At 46.4% G+C, this 17,242-nt stretch overlaps 1 protein-coding gene across 7 annotated transcripts in view; it reads left to right on the forward strand.

Moving 5' to 3' along the window:
• SLC6A13 (solute carrier family 6 member 13) overlaps positions 1-17,242 on the forward strand; it is a 48,157-nt gene that overhangs the window by 20,519 nt on the left and 10,396 nt on the right. For 5 of the 7 annotated variants that reach the window (XR_010120918.1, XM_063639893.1, XM_063639895.1 and 2 more), the window contains 5 exons: positions 4,444-4,578; positions 5,509-5,649; positions 10,005-10,089; positions 10,722-10,854; positions 12,752-12,886. Coding sequence is in view for 6 of the 7 variants with exons in the window: in XM_063639893.1 (XP_063495963.1) it covers positions 4,444-4,578; positions 5,509-5,649; positions 10,005-10,089; positions 10,722-10,854; positions 12,752-12,886 (629 nt within the window). In the remaining variant the exon portion in view is untranslated. Of the gene's footprint in view, positions 1-4,443; positions 4,579-5,350; positions 5,650-10,004; positions 10,090-10,721; positions 10,855-12,751; positions 12,887-17,242 lie in introns of those variants that run through there. The other 2 variants (XM_063639899.1, XM_063639894.1) reach the window with 2 other exon arrangements.

The following is a 17,242-nucleotide window of genomic DNA, read 5'->3' on the forward strand; positions in this document are numbered from 1 at the left end:
TTCATGTCTTTTTTATTCAAAGTGCATTTTCTTAAGGCAGCATATAGTTGAGTCTTGTCAGTTTTTTAAAAGCCAGTCTAACAATCTCTGCCTTTTATTTGGGATATTTAGACCATTTGCATTTAATATGATTATCCATATAATTAGGTTTAACTCTATCATCTTATTATTTGTTTTCTATTTGTCCTATCAGTTATTCATTTCCCCCTTCCCTCTCCTCCTGCTTTTTTTTTGGAATAATTGAATTTTTTTTTTATTCCATTGTTAGCTTTCTTCTTTTTGTTGGCTTATTAGCTGTAACTTTGTTGTGTTATTTTAGTGAGTGTTTTAAACTTTGTAGTATACATCTTTAACTTATCACAGTTTATCTTCAAGTGATAATGTATGACTTTATATATAAGAACCTTAAAATATTACAATTTCATTTCTTTCCTCCTGACCTTTGTGCTCTTGTTATACATTTTCATATGTTATAAAATCCATATTACATTGTTTTTATTTTTGTTTGACCAGTCAATTATCTTTTAAAAAATATTTGAATGATAAGAAAAACATTCTATATGTTTATCTATGTAATTACTATTTCTAAAGCTTTTTATTACTTTGTACAGATTCATATTTCTATCTGGTGATATCATTTCACTCTCCCTGAAGGAGTTTCTTCAACATTTCTTATAGTTCAGTTCTGCTTGTGATAGATCCTTTCAGGTTTTGCATGTCTTAAGAAACAGTTATTTCACTTTCATTTTTGAACAGTATTATTGCTGGGTATAGAATTCCAGGTTGACAGCTTTTTTTTCCCCCCTCATTTATTATTTTAGCAAATGTGCTTCCTTATCACTGTCTTCTCTTCTGCATTGTTTTAAATGAGAAATTTGATGTTATTCTTATCTTTGTTTGTCTGTACATATGTGTCCTTTTTCTCTGGTGACTTTTAAGGTTTTCTCTTAAAAGCTCCATATTCTGGTTTAAGTAATGTGATTATGATGCACCTTGGACTAGTTTTTTTCATTTTTTTTTATCTTGGTGTTTGTTGAACTTTTTGGATCTATAGGTTTATAGTTTTCATAAAATTTATAAAATTTTCAGCTATTATTTCTGTAAGCTTTTTCTCACCCTTTTCTTTCTTTCACAGACTCCCATTACATTAAGCTTTTTGAAGCTGTCTCACCACTTAGGCACATCTGCTCTTTTTTTAAAAAAATTTCTTTTTTCTTTTCTTTCTTTCTTTTTTTTTGAGATGGAGTCTCGCTCTGTCACCCAGGCTGGAGTGCAGTGGTATGATCTCAGCTCACTGCAAACTCCACCTCCCAGGTTCAAGTGATTCTCCTGCCTCAGCCTCCCAAGTAGCTGGAATTACAGGCATGCACCACCACACCCAGCTAATTTTTGTACTTTTAGTAGAGACAGGGTTTCACCATGTTGGCCAGGCTGGTCTTGAACTCCTGACCTCAGGTGATCCACCTGCCTCGGCTTCCCAAAATGCGGGGATTACAGGCATGAGCTACCACGCCTGGCAAAAATTTTCTTTTTTCTCTCTGTGTTTTATTTTGGATAGCTTCTACTATGGTTTGAGTTCACTAATCTTTTCTTCTGCTCTGCCTACTAACATTAATCCCATCCAATGTATTTCTTTAAATCTCACACACTGTAGTGTTCATGTTCAGAAGTTTTATTTGGGTCTTTTTCAATATCTTTTATATCCCTAACTTTTGGAACACTTGCAATACAGTTATAGTAACTTTTAAATGTTCTCATCTGCCAATTCTAACATCTTTGTAAATTATGGGTCAGGTTCAATCTCCTTGCTATGAGTAACATTTTCCTGATTCTTTGCTTTCCTGGTAATTTTTGATTGAATACCAGACCTGGTAATATTTTTGCTTTATGGGTTGCTGGATAATTAATTAATTAATTAATTTGTGAGACAGAGTTTCACTCTGTTGCCAGGCTGGAGTGCAGTGGAGCGATCTCAGTTCACTGCAACCTCCACCTCCCGGGTTCAAGCAATTCTCCTGACTCAGCCTCCCAAGTAGCTGGGACCACAGGCGCATGCCACCATGCCCAGCTAATTTTTGTATTTTATTTATTTATTTATTTATTTATTTATTTATTTATTTTTATTTTTATTTTTTGAGATGGAGTCTCGCTCTATTGCCCAGGCTGGAGTGCAGTGGCGCGATCTCCGCTCACTGCAACCTCCGCCTCCTGGGTTCACACCATTCTCCTGCCTCAGCCTCCCAAGTAGCTGGGACTACAGGCACCCGCCACCACACCCGGCTAATTTTTTTGTATTTTTAGTAGAGATGGGGTTTCACCGTGTTAGCCGTGATGGTCTCGATCTCCTGACCTCGTGATCTGCCTGCCTCAGCCTCCCAAAGTGCTGGGATTACAGGGTTGAGCCACTGCGCCCGGCCAATTTTTGTATTTTTACTACAGATGGGGTTTCACCATGTTGGCCAGGATGGTCTCGATCTCTTGACCTAGTGATCCGCCTACCTCGGTCTCCCAGAGTGCTGGGATTACAGGCCTAAGCCACAGCACCCTGCCTTTTTTTTTTTTTTTTGAGACGGAGTCCCACTCTGTTGCCCAGGCTGGAGTGCAGTGGCATGATCTTGGCTCACTGCAACCTCTGCCTCCCAGGTTTAAGCAATTCTCCTGCCTCAGCCTCCCAAGTAGCTGGAACTACAGGTGCGTGCCACCATGCCAGGCTAATTTTTGTATTTTTAGTAGAAACAGGGTTTCACTATGTTGGCCAGGCTGGTCTTGAACTCCTGACCTCATGATCTGTCTGCCTCAGCCTCCCGAAGTGCTGGGATTACAGACGTGAGCCACTGCACCCGGCCAGTTTCGTATTTCTGTAAATATTCTTGAGCTCTGTTCTGGGACCAGTGAAGTTACTTGCTCTTTTTACATCTTGCTTTTAAGATTTGTTAGGTAGGACTAGAAGTGTGCTCAGTCTAGGGATAATTCTTCCCCATCACTGAGGAAATGCCCTTCTGCACACTCTGCCTAATGCCTGGTGAGTCTTGAGGTTATTTACTCTGGTAGTATGTGAGCACCAGTACTTTTAATCATTTTGAATGGTTCTTTCCCTCGCCTCAGTGTTCTCACACATACGCACTGACTAGTACTCAGTTGAAAGCTTGAGGGGGACCCTCTGCAGATAAGCAGATTTTCCTGTCTGTGCAATTCTCTCTTCTCTGGTACTCTATGTCCTATGAACTGTCCTGTCCACTTTGCCAGCAGATGACAGGTCCATGGTAGAGAAAGTACCAGTATATCTGGCATCAGTAGTCTTGTCTCTGCCAATGCTTATAAAAACAGAAGGAGACAGATTACTAGCTTAGTTCATTTTGTGTTGCTACAACAGAACACCCGAGATGGGTAATTTATAAGGAACAGACATTTATTTCTTATAGTTTTGGAGGTTGGGAAGTCCAGGGCAAGCAGTCCACCTCTGGTGAGGGCCTTCCTCTTTGTGTCATCCCATGGCAGAAGGCAGAAAGGCAAGAGAATATTCATGCAAAAGACAGCCAAATACACTTTTTTTTTTTTTTTGACAGGGTCTTGCTCTGTCACCCAGGCTGGAGGGAGGGCAGTGGCACAATCACAGCTCACTGCAGCCTCAAACTCCCGGGTTTAATCAATCCTCCCACCTCAGCCTCCCAAGTGGCTGGGATTACAGGCACACACAGCCATGCCCAGATAATTTTTTGTATTTCTTTTAGAGACAGAGTTTTCCCATGTTGCCCAGGCTGGTCTTGAAGTCCTGGGCTCAAGCGATCCTCCCACCTCAGCCTCCCAAAGTGCTGGGATTACAGGCGTGAGCCACCGTGCCTGGCCCAAACTCATTTTTATAACAAACACAATCTCACAGTAATAACATTAATCCATTCATGAGGGCAGAGCCCTCATGACTTCCAGCTTACGAGGCTCCATGTCTCAACACTGTTGTATAGTGAATTAAGTTTCCAACACACGAACTTTAGGGGATACATTCAAACCGTTAACAGTGACTGAAAGGGCATCTGATTTCAGCCTACTAAAAGACTACCTGACATTAAGAGCAATGCTTTCTTTGAAAAGAAATATAGACTGTGGGCTGTGCCAATGCTCCCAGACATCCATTATTTAACAAGCTCCTTGTTATTGCCACAAGTTATGTGGTAAGCAGTAATTGTTCAGTGGGGAACAAACTTTAATAGGTATAGACGGAAACTTTGCAGTGACAAAAGGCAAGAGGCTGTGTAGATCTTAGGTAACATGGTGACTCTTGATCTCTGCTATGTTGCAAACATCTAGACAGCTGTCTCCTGCAGTTTTGCATGTTCTGTACCTCTGAGATTCTGACTGGCAGTATGGGTAGGTAACGGGAGGAGGTGAATGCAGACCATGAGGAGAATAGTCCCAGGAAACGAACAGCCTGTTTTCTAACCACAGGTGCCTTCTTCATCCCCTACCTCGTCTTCCTCTTTACCTGTGGCATTCCTGTCTTCCTTCTGGAGACAGCACTAGGCCAGTACACTAGCCAGGGAGGCGTCACAGCCTGGAGGAAGATCTGCCCCATCTTTGAGGGTGAGTAGCTCTGTACCTGATTCCAAAGCATCTACATTAGTGGTTGTAAACCTTGTTGGGAATGACTTGAGTGATTAGTAGCAGTTCTGAGGTTAAGATAAGACCCCGAGTCTCTATGCTAAACCCCCTTGGTTTGTGGGCCGCATACTGAGCTAGTCAGCTGATCTATCAGAGAATGGGCGAGAAACAGCAGTGAGGATGGTGCAGAGGCTTTAGGTTAAGTAAGAAGAGTGCAAAGCTACTTTAGCTATATGTTTTAAATACATAACGATGTTGTATTTTAAGACATATTTAAATCAATTATAAAATATTTTAAAAGAGAACTTTAAATGAGAAAACATTATTTCACTAATAGTTCTATCTTGGCCAGGCGTGGTGGCCCATGCCTGTAATCCCAGCACTTTGGGAGGCTGAGACAGGTGGATCACCTGAGGTCAGGAGTTCAAGACCAGCCTGGTCAACATGGTGAAACTAAAATACAAAAATACAAAAAATACAAAAAATTAGCCAGGCATGGTGGTGGGCACCTGTAATCCCAGCTACTCAGGAGGCTGAGGCAGGAAACTCTCTTGAACCTGGGAGGCAGAGGTTGCAGCGAGCCGAGATTGTGCCACTGCACTCCAGCCTGGGCAACAAGAGCAAAACTCCATCTCAAAAAAAAAAAAAAAAAAAGTTCTATCTTGACACAAGTATTTAAAATGTACAGTATTTAATTTCATTATTTCTCCATATATAGGATTTTCTTTACGTTTTTATTTTGAAATAATTATAGATTCACAGGGAGTTACAATAATAGCAGTTTTCCTCAGTGGTAAATTGAACTCCCGGCCTCAGACAATCCTCTCACCTCAGCGTCCCGCATAGCTGAAATTACAGGTGCACGCCACCACTGTCCACCGTTCCTAGCCCAATTCTGCAGTTTCCCCACAGGCATTGGCTATGCCTCCCAGATGATCGTCATCCTCCTCAACGTCTACTACATCATTGTGTTGGCCTGGGCCCTTTTCTACCTCTTCAGCAGCTTCACCATTGACCTGCCCTGGGGCGGCTGCCACCACGAGTGGAACACAGGTATGGTCCTCACCCAAGAGTCCACTCCTCCTCTTGTTCTGTCACATTAACCGGAAGTGGGATTGTCCCTATATCCCACCTTAACACGGACACACTAGAAATCACTCAAGTCGACCATGGAGAACTTATGTCAAGAATAAGATCAAGAATTCACCAGCATCACAGGCAAAATGTCAGGAACTTTTTAAAGAAAAAATTAACATATTCAGTGAGAACTGACCACTTTTTTGTGGTTTAGCCATTTTCTTAAATCAATTTGAAATATGGTTAGTTTGATATATGGATATATGTTTTGTTCATTCATTTGTTTCTCGTATCTTCTTTCCGGTACATTTTAGATCTTTCAAACTTGCAATTCATCTGGATTTGCTTGTCAGGGGTGGCAGAGGCGGGAGAAAATCCACATATAAGTGGACCCGCACAGTTCAGATCCATGTTGTTCAAGGGTCCGCTGTGATTTATAACAGCAATTACGGTCACATGTCACTTAATGACAGGGGTACACTCTGAGAAATGCATTGTTGACAATTTCGTCCTTGGATGAACATCACAGAGTGCACCTGCACACACCCACATGGCACAGCCCATCACACACCTGGGCTGTATGCTATAATACTGTACTGAACACTGTAGGTACTTGTAGCACAATGGTAAGTGTCTGTGTATCTAAACATAGCGAAACATAGAAAAGGTACAGTAAATATGCAGTATTTTATAATCACGTGGGAACACTGCCATATAGGTGATCCACTGTTGACTGAAATGTTGCTATGTGCTGCATATCTGCAATTTCTCCTGTGCTTATACAACTACCTGAGCCACCCATGGCAATTGAACTACTGAGTCTAACGTATAGAAAGTAACAACAACAACAAAAATATCTAGGGCAATGCTGTCCAAAAGAACTGTCTGTAATGATGAAAATGCTCTTTGCACTATCCAATGTGGTAGCTATTAATACCAGCTACATGTGGTTATGTATTTATTTACCTTTTATGGGCAGTCCCACTGAACCAGTGTAGGGTTGGAGTGACTCCTACATGTGGTTATTGGGCACCTGAAATGTGGCAAGTGGTCTGAGGAACAGAACTTTAACATTTGCATTGAATGTTAACTCAAACAGCCACAGGTGGCTCATGGCTGCCCTATTGGACGGCATGGCTGGAGAGCACAGTGGACGCTGTTCTGCTTGGATTCCTGGCACATCCCTCTCTCCTTGTGAAGTATCTTCCGGTGCCAGTCAACGAGGCCCTAGCCCTTTGAAGTGGGCTAGCCATGATTAATTCTTTCTTTCTTTTTCATCTGTTTTATTTTTATTTTTTTGAGATGGAGTCTCACTCTGTTGCCCAGGCTGGAGTGCAGTGGCGCCATCTCAGCAGGTATCAGGAGGTGCACCCTCCACCCCCCAGGTTCAAGCAATTCTCTGCTGCAGCCTCCCAAGTAGCTTGGGATTACAGGCACCTGCCAACACGCCCAGCTAATTTTTGTATTTTTAGTAGAGACAGGGTTTCACCATTTTGGCCAGGCTGGTCTTGAACTCCTGACCTTGTGATTCACCTGCCTCAGCCTCCCAAAGTGCTTGGATTACAGGCGTGAGCCACTGTGCCCGGCCCAATTCTTTCTGGCTTAGATAAGTTCCTCAATTCTGAACTGGAGTTTGAATCCTTTACTTGCCCAGAAAAGCATTTTTGTATGGTTAGCATGATATTCTTCATCGCTTCATGACCTGACTCCTGTCTGTGTCACCACCTCACCTTTACCTCTCTCGCCTTGTGCATGATGCTCCCCTTCCAGGCACATCTTTGTGCATCACTGCCACCACCTCCATTCCACCATTATTTTTCAAAGGGAAAGTAAACCTTGGGGGTACCTCCTCCAACACCCCAAGATTGGATTGGGTTCTTGTTAAATGTGTCTGGTAGCACCTGCACCGGCCCCGGCCCTGCGGCTGCACTTCCCTCACTTTTCATCTGTTTGTTGACTTGGTTTTCCCACTGGTCGTCAAGATCATGAGGGCAGAAAAGCTGTCTTTATTTCCACAGCTTCTGTGCCTAGCACAGTGCTGGCTCCATCATAAGCACTCAAAAATATTGATTGAACGAATCAAGGTTTAAAGAGCTGTTTTATTGTAATTAGTCTGGGGGCCGTGGCTCACACCTGTAATCCCAGCACTTTGGGAGGCCGAAGCCAGTGGGCTGCCTCAGCTCAGGAGTTCGAGACCAGCCTGGGCAAGATGGTGAAACCCCATCTCTACTAAAAATACAAAAAATTTGCCAGGGTCGGTCGTGCACACCCATGGCCCTAGCTACTTGGGAGACAGGAGGATTGCTTGAGCCTGGGAGGTGGAGGTTGCAGTGAGCCAAGATTGTGCCACTGCACTCCAGCCTGGGTAATAGAGAAAGACTTGGTCTCCAAAAAAAGTCTGTTTTATTATACTTCTCTAGCTTTATATATATTTTCTTTTCTTCCTTTTTATTTTTTTAAATATCCATGTGTACTGAAACCACCCTTGACAACCAGCCTGTCAGATAGTAAAGATTTTATCCAGATCTCAGTGGAGTCCCTCTTGAAACAATTTTGCCAATTTTTGGTGGCCTAGAGCTCTTGCTTCAGGGCATCATTAGGCCCATCTTCCTGTGGATTGCCTGGGGGTCTCTGGGACAATTCTGGGGCACATTGAATACCTGAGTGTTATTTTTTGACGCGTTGACATCTCTCTTAGTGAGCCTGGTTTGACTCAGAGCCTAGCATTTGAACAGCACGAGATACGCTGTCCCGCCAAGATGAAATCGTGCTTTTCTGGGTGTGCTGCAGCGTCCAGGAAAGTGAATGGTTTAGTGGAGAGAGCACCTAGCTGGCCTTCAATCACCCAACAGATACTTGTTGAGCTCCTGCTGTACGCCAGGCTCTGTTCTGAGCACAGGGAATATGGTAATAAACAAAAACAAAGACCCCACCGTCCTGGGGCTTTCACTGTAGCGATGGGAGGTAGACATAAACAAAGCAAGTGAATGAGAAGTGTCTGGTTAGAAAGCAGCAGTACATGTTGTGTTAGAAGACAGGCTATGGAGGAAAATAAAACTGAGACTGTGAGTTTTATGGGGGGGATTGCAATTTTAAATGGCATGGTCAGGAAAGGCCTTACTGAGATGCCCATTCAGCATTGGTCTGAAGGAGGAGGGGGAGCGAGTCATCGAGCTGGGGGACAAGAACTCTAGGAAGAAGGCACTGAGGCGGCACGGCACCTAACACACCCCATGTGTGCAGGGAGCAGGGAACAGGGTGGACGTGGTAGAGCAGGTGGCTGAAGGGAATGGTGTGGGAATGGATCTAATATGGCCTTGAAGGCAACTAAAGGGGTTGCAGCTTTTTTCTTTGAGTGGGACGGGAAACACACGGGAGGCCTTTACCTGGGGTGTGACATGGAGTGATCTAAGGTTTAACAAAATGGAGATTCCACGAGGGGAGCAAGGGTGAGAGCTGAGCCAGGTAGGAGACGGGAGCTGATGGTGCCCACCCTGTACCAGGGTGGTGGTAGTAGAGGTGACAAGAAGGGTCAGTCTAGATATTTTGAAGGTGGAACCCAGACAATTTGCTGCCCTGGGTTCCAGCCTGCACTTGGTCATTCATGAGCAGATACAGGCCATTTCTAAGAAGATCCACTGTCTTCATGGGTACAGTGGGGAAAACAGTATCTGTCTTAATATTTCCCAGGATTATTGTATTTATCAAACATAAAAAAGTCAGTACTCTTTGTAAAACTCCAAAGTCACACACAAATAATAAAGAGCACCATCTATTGAGCACTCTACATCCATGTTTTCATTTAATTTCTTATCAATCCTACGTAATGGATCTTACTATCTACATTTTAGAGATGAGCGAAGCAAAACACAGAGAGCTGAGTTAGAACTTACCCACGGCCGCACAGTTCATACCTGTGGGGTCAGCATTCAAGCCAGAGCTTTCCAACCTGCGCTCTCGGCCACTCTGACACATCACTTCCCTCTTATTATTCCTCGAAGGTGGTGACTTTGCACAGGACGCTTACATAGAAATGTTAGCATGCCTTGAAGCTGCGGACCTGAAGAGCATCTTTCCTGTTGCCCTCTGATCATGCTTGAGGAGAATGTGTACCCAAGCATCTATGTACCCACATGTCCAAGTGTGCAGGAGACAGTGAGCTGCATTTGTTGAGGTTATTACATGTGGGAGGATGTTTTGTACAGATAACAGCCTGGCTCCTGCCAAATACCTTCCTTCCCATTCTCCTACAATTTCACCCTACTCTCTAGTTGTGTCATAGGATGGCTGATGATTTTTCTCTTTTTTCCCTCCTCGTGACCCATGGGTAGAGCACTGTATGGAGTTCCAGAAGGCCAACGGCTCCCTGAATGGTACCTCTGAGAATGCCACCTCTCCTGTCATCGAATTCTGGGAGTAAGTGAGACCCTCCCCCACCCAGTGTGGGCCATGTGTTCAGAAGAAGGGTATGGGGAGGAGTTCACACCAAGGTCACTCTCAATGGACAACAAGGGAAGAATTTCCACTAAGTGGCTTTTTTCTGTGGTGCCTGTGTTTGTGGTTATTGCAGGACTGGTTTCAGAGATGAGACTTCAGTTCTCCTGGGGCTGTGCCTGGCCTTCCTTGCCCGCACCCCTGCCCCGCGTTAGAGAGTGTGTGTGCATATGTGCTCTCCCTCCGCACTGCCTCCTCCCTGTGGCTGCAAAAGTGTGGACTCTGACCCACCCCCTCCCCCCAGTACTGATATTCACCCAGGGCAAGAGTCCTGCCGTCAAAAAGTCCTGAAACCCTAGCTGGGAACATAGGTGCCTGCGCCTCCTTCCCCTGGCTGAGGACAAAGCACTCAGAGCAAACTTACCTGGAACAGTCTCCATTCTCCACCTTTATGTCCACCTCCAGCTCTGGGCTACGGATGGCCTCATGTGAAGAGAGCGGAGAAGCCTTTGGACAAAAGCCTGGAGGCAGGCTCAGCTCCACTGTCCCAGGACGGGGCCACAGAACTGAGGCTGGCAGAAAAAGTAAGCCAGGTTCAACCCTTCTCTCCCCAGGCGGCGGGTCTTGAAGATCTCTGATGGGATCCAGCACCTGGGGGCCCTGCGCTGGGAGCTGGCTCTGTGCCTCCTGCTGGCCTGGGTCATCTGCTACTTCTGCATCTGGAAGGGGGTGAAGTCCACAGGCAAGGTTCGTGTGGGGAGCTGCTGCCCCTCCCATTCCCGGACTCCCTGCCCTCACTGGGGGCTGTCACCCAGGGGTTCTCTAAGCTGTGGCCCCGTCGAGGATGGGAGGCGATGACCCAGCAAGGATTTGATGTGGCTCCCTTCCTTGATTCTGTGCCTCTCCTAGATTCACATACTTTTGGTTTTTGGGACTGGAAGAGAGCGAGAAAGGCAGGAAGGACACCTCCAGGGTAATCTGATCTTGGAATTGACGATGGGTGGGCACACTGCAAATTGAACACAAGTCATGGTTCCCTAATTCATACAACAGTTCTTTGGAAAAATAATTCCATGAAGACTCTTCATCTCACAATGATTCTTAACCAACTCAAGAATTCCAGGGGACTCTTTGCCCTGGAGCAAAGAAAGCATTCTGAATTCTCCTGAACTCTTGCCCTGGGGGCCTCTCCTAATCTGGCTGCCTTGTTGTGCTAAGCTAGTAAGCTCTGTGAGGAAAGGGGTCACGTGTCACAAATCTTTTCATATCTGACAATCCTTGCCATGAATGCTAAGCACACTTGTTGGGAGAATGCCAAATGTCATTCAGTCACTCAACAAATATTTATTGAATATGTGTCAGGGGAGGCAGGAGCGTTTAGCTGGAGGGAGGAAGGGAAGAGGGGAGGCTGTGGTTCAAGGGATAGGGGAGATGGAACTATATGCAGAAAACCCACCCCCAATATTTTGATGTAGGTTCTTTCTATTTTCCATAAGTGTTGGCTGGCTGAGAAATAAAGGTAGACCGTATAAAGAGAGGAATTTTACAGCTGGGCTGCCGGGGGTGACATCACACAGTGGTAGGACCATGATGCCCACTTGAGTCTCAGACCAGCAAGTTTTTATTAAGGGTTTCAAAAGGGGAGGGGGTGTAAGAACAGGGAGTAGGTACAAAGATTGCAGGCTTCAAAGGGCAAAAAGCAGAACTACTATTAAGGATCTAACAAAGATGACCTGCTTCTGAGGGAACAGGACAAAGCGCAAAAGCAGAACTACTAAAAAGGGTCCAACAAAGATCACAGGGCAAAGGGCAAAAGCAGAACTACTAATAAGGGTCTATGTTCAGCAGCGCACATATTGTCTTGATAAACATCTTAAATAACAGAAAACAGGGTTCGAGAGCAGAGAACTGGTCTGACCACAAATTTACCAGGGCAGAGTTTTTCCCCACCCTAGTCAACCTGAGGGTTCTGCAGGAGACCAGGGTGTATCTCAGTCCTTATCTCAACTGCATAAGACAGACATTCCCAGAGTGGCCGTTTATAGACCTCCCCCCAGGACTGCATTCCTTTCCCAGGGTATTAATATTAATGTTCCTTGCTAGGAAAAGAATTTAGTGATATCTCTCCTACTTGCACGTCCGTTTGTAGGCTCTCTGCAAGAAGAAAAATATGGCTCTTTTTGCCCGACCCCACAGGCAGTCAGACCTTATGGCTTTCTTCCCTTGTTCCCTAAAAATCGCTATTATTCTGTTCTTTTTCAAGCTGCACTGATTTCATATTGTTCAAACACACGTTTTACAATCAATTTGTACAGTTAACACAATTATCACGGTGGTCTTGAGGTGAGGTACATCCTCAGCTTACGAAGATAACAGGATTAAGTGATTAAAGTAAAGACAGGCATAAGAAATTATAAAAGTATTATTTGGAAACTGATAAATGTCCATGAAATTTTCACAATTTATGTTCCTCTGCCATGGCTCCAGCTGGTCCCTCCATTCGGGGTCTCTGACTTCCTGCAACAGAACTAAACAACTGCGGATGAGCTGGGAGCAGAAGTAACACTCTCTTGACCTTTTCTGCGGAGTGCCCCTGCCACTTCCTCACTCACAAGCTCCTTGTCTCTCATTTGCCCGTGACCAGGTGGTGTACTTCACGGCCACATTTCCTTACCTCATGCTGGTGGTCCTGTTAATTCGAGGGGTGACGTTGCCTGGGGCAGCCCAAGGAATTCAGTTTTACCTGTACCCAAACCTCACGCGTCTGTGGGATCCCCAGGTAAGAAGCTCCAGACAGGAGCCCTCACGTGGCTCCCAGGGCACCTGAGCGTCAGTCTTTCCCTGCAGTCTGATGGGGAACCCCCGCACCTAGCACTACCCTAGGGTGTCCACAGTGGCAGCGGGAGTGCACCCTTCCTTCTCTAAACATCTGTTTGTTGCCAGAAAGGGGTCCCAATCCAGACCCCAAGAGAGGGTTCTTGGACCTCTCACAAGAAAGAATTTGGGGGGAGTAGAATAAAGCAAAAGCAAGCTTATTAAGAAAGTAAAGGAGGCCAGGCACAGTGGCTCATGCCTGTAATCCCAGCACTTTGGGAGGCCGAGGTGGGTGGATCATTTGATGTCGGGAGTTCGTGACCAGTCTGGCCAACATAGTGAAACCACGTCTACTAAAAATACAAAAATTAGCCAGGTGTAGTGGCAGGCACCTGTAGTCCCAGCTACTCGGGAGGCTGAGGCAGGAGAATCGCTTGAACCCAGGAGGTGAAGGTTTCAGTGAGCTGAGATCACGCCACTGCACTCCAGCCTGGACAACAGAGCGAGACTCTGTCTCTAAAATAAAATAAAATAAAATAAATAAAATAAAATAAAATAAAATAAAGGAATAAAGAATGGCTGCTCCATAGGCAGGGCAGCCCCAGGGCTACTGGTTGCACATTTTTATGGTTATTTCTTGATTATATGCTAAACAAGGGGTGGATTATTCATTAGTTTCCTGGAAACGTGCGCAATTCCCAAAACTGAGGTTTCCCCCCCATTTTAGACCATAGAGGTTAACTTCCTGACATTGCCATGGCATTTGTAAACTGTCATGGAGCTGGTGAGAGTGTCTTTCAGCATGCTAATGCATAATAATTTACACATAATGAGTGGTGAGGAAGACCAGAGGTCACTTCTGTTGCCATCTTGGTTTTGGTGGGTTTTGGCCGGCTTCTTTACTGAAACTGTTTTATCAGCAAGGTCTTTATGACCTGTATCTTTTGACGTGACGACCTCCTGTCTCATCCCGTGACTTAGAATGCCTTACTTCCTGGGATGCAGCCCCAGCGGGTCTGAGCTTTATTTTACCCAGCCCCTATTCAAGCTGGAGTCGCTGTGGTTCAAATGCCTCTGACATGTTAGCAGCTGTTTGTGGTCATAAGGTGTGTGACACTGTCCCTTCTTGGGTTCACAGCTGCCAGGGAACCCAGGCAAATGTTACTAGGGTAGTATTTCTAGTAATATTTCTCAAGGGCCACAAGTGTCACTCACAGTCCCTGCTCAAGGGTGCCCTTCTCCCATCCTCTCCGCACCCGCTTTGTACATTTATCTCTTAGGAGCTCATCTCCTACTGAGCTTCCTCTTTAATGCTTACCCCTCAGTCTGCCTCCTGGTTCCCTGCCTCTGCCCATGTGACCCATGTCTAGGCCGCAGCTCCCTGGCCCCGCTCTCAGCCTGCTGGGCTAGTGTTAAGTTTCCCTGTCAGCTGTCCAGAGGCTCCGGTCTCCTCCCCACCACCCTTCCTTTGCGGTCTGCACGCCCTCTGCTACAGCTGGCTTTTTTACCGTCCGGGTAGGGAGGGGTGGTGTTGCCTGCGGCCTGAAGGGGGTTGGAAAGCAAGGCCTGGAAGGGGCAGCCCCGCCTCTGACAGGTCTCTTACCTTCCCCTCTTTGGCAGCCATTTGAAAGCTGGCAAAGCCAGGAGGTGCCGAGGGCCAGAGGGGTGCGTGGGTAAGCTCTGCCCCGGAGGCCCTGAAGTGTTGTTACCCGGTTATGCCCTGCTCTGCCTCCTGGGTGCAGAGACCACCCTGCGGGGGAGTGAGTGGGCAACCTAGAGCCACGTCTATGAAAGAAGCCCCAAGGAGACATGAGGGTGGGCGGCTCCCAGCACGTAGGAGACACACTGGCTGGCTTTCCAAACGTTTGAAATAGTCGGGCACCAGCATATTCACTGACGTTGCTGACAGGGAGCAAGAGAAAGGGGACAGGCACACTGAGGCTGGGAGCCCCATGCACGCAGGGGCAATGGCTCCCCCTGGGGCAGAATGTCAGGCGATCCGGAAGCCAAACTGTCCTCAGGTCTCCTGGCCACTTGGGCCAGGTTTTGATTCTTTCAGCCTGAGCTCTGCTGGGACGCTGTGGCTTCCAGAAGCAGACAGATCACTGCTATTCAGAAACCTCCCGGCAGAGTCAAGTAGCCCTGGTCCTGAGTGTTTCTCAGTAACGTTCTGGTGGGATAGCAGCTTATCCTTCCCTTCTCCCATTTCTCAGACAGCGTGGAGATACAGACTGCTACTGCCACATGTCCACACAGGGTATGAGGGCGGCAGTCAGGCTTTGGAGCCAAACTGTAGAAGCACAACTGGGGTCCTAGAAGGATCCCAGTGCACTTTCCTCATTGTAAGGTGAGCACACTGTGGCCTAAGGTTGTGTCAGCCAGTAATTATGGCAGACCAGGCAAAGGGTATCTTTGTTTTGTGAATCATAAGCCCTCTGACTTATCTGGAACCAAAGGGTTGTGATGGACAGGAGGTGGTGAGCAGGAGTTGTAGGGGAAGTTGAATGGAGGGGAGGCTTTGAAGGCCGGGCGAAGAGTTTGGCTTGGATTCCCCACACAAGAGAAAGCCATTGTGGTTCTGGAGGGGCAGAGTTGAGAACCAGTGGCTAAGCTACAAAGTTCGTCTTCGTCTGCAGGTAGGCCAGAGAGGAAGGAGGCATGATGAGGAAAGGTGACAGGCAGGTAGGCTGGCAGAGAAAAAGGACAGAGGGGCTCAGTATTTCCACAACAGATTCATGGCTTTGTCCTCATCAGCTATTTATAGCTAACAGCTAGGGCGTGCTTCCTCGGTCCCTGACATTGTTAAGAGGCTCACGTGCATTATTTCAGCAAACACTCTCAGCAGATCAACAAGGCATCCCCATTTTATAGATTAGGACATTAAGGCCTAGAGAGCTTAAAGCATGTTTTCATCCTCATACCTGCAACTGGGACTGGGTCTGAATGATGACTAATCCCATGCACTTTATGATGCACTCTTGGAGACGAGGTCCCTGGCCACTCACTTTTGTTTCTCTCACAGCTTATGCATTCAGCAAAACCCTGAATGAATCTACTATGAGCATCTACTATGTGCAGGATCTGTTTCAGGTGCCACGTTTTTTATATAGTAGCTTCCAGAAAACGTAAAGAAGGTGGACCAGGTAGCTTTCAACTTCTCAGCATTAGTGAGGCCATACGTCTCTGTCGGGGTGACTGCAGGACAAAGACCTCTTTCAGTCTGTACTCTGGGATACCATTCTTTCCATTCCAGCCAGCCTTGGGCTGTGCAGGGAGCATCTGTGTTCCAAGTGCTTTGGGGCTGTGGGGAGGGGGATGGCTCAAGTGCCGGGACTAGTCCCCAGCAGCCTTCTTCTCTGCCTGGTCCAAGTCTCATGCTGAAGCTAGGCCTTTGTTATCAGTGAACAAAGCAGCACCTGCAGGGTGGGGGTGCTTTGCCAGAGCCCTAAGTGAATCTAGTTGGCACTCCCCAGGAAGTGTGATCATTCTAACTGGCATTTGCCTGGCACTTGAGAAAGTTGCAAAATGTCTTCTCCCTGACACAGACCAAAGACGCATCTCTGCCAAGCACTGAGGCCGGTTGTCAGGAGCCAGGCAGAGACAACGCCGTGCTCCCCTCTTGTTTGCTCCCCTTTTCCTGCCAGGCTTGCTGTTTGAGGGGCAGGTTGCTGCCTTTCCTGGTGTTCCCAGGCCTTGTCTCGTCCCCCTGGAGAATGGCCACTGGAGACCCAGGGCTCTGCTGGAGCGTGTGCTTTACTCAGACCACTTGTTTCTTTCCCGGGTCCTGGCCCTGTGCCTGCTCTACTGCACTTGCTGAGGGCGGGGGATGGGAGGACGGCATCCAAAGAGCCCGCGTGGAACCTTTTAAATCCCCACGTTAAGCAAGTCTAAGGAAAGGTTTGTTTAGGGAGGAGGCTGAAATCACCGATTAGAACTAGTCTTTCTTTTAGTATTGAAATCCAATCTATGCCACCTCATTATCAGTGAAAGATGAGCTGCTTTTTAAAATAAAGCAGCAGTAAACAGTGGCCAAAACTAACCTCATTATGTCCTTCTTGTTCGCCAGGCCCTTTGCTGAGTGCTTGACACAGTTCAACCCTGTGAGTTTGGGGTCAGCCTCATCTTACGGATGGAGAAACCGAAGCTTAGGAAACTTAAGAAACTTGCCCAGAATCACAAAACTAGCATGTGGGGGAGCTTGGGTTTTATCTCAAGTAGCTTTTGATGACTGCTGTCTTATTTACCATGATAGATATTTCCCAAAGAATACGAATTATTTGAGAGTTTTAACAGCTGCTTTTTATTATTCCAGAAGGTGAGA

Source organism: Symphalangus syndactylus, chromosome 5 (genome assembly GCF_028878055.3).
Source record: "Symphalangus syndactylus isolate Jambi chromosome 5, NHGRI_mSymSyn1-v2.1_pri, whole genome shotgun sequence".
In the NCBI taxonomy this organism is placed as follows: domain Eukaryota; kingdom Metazoa; phylum Chordata; class Mammalia; order Primates; family Hylobatidae; genus Symphalangus; species Symphalangus syndactylus.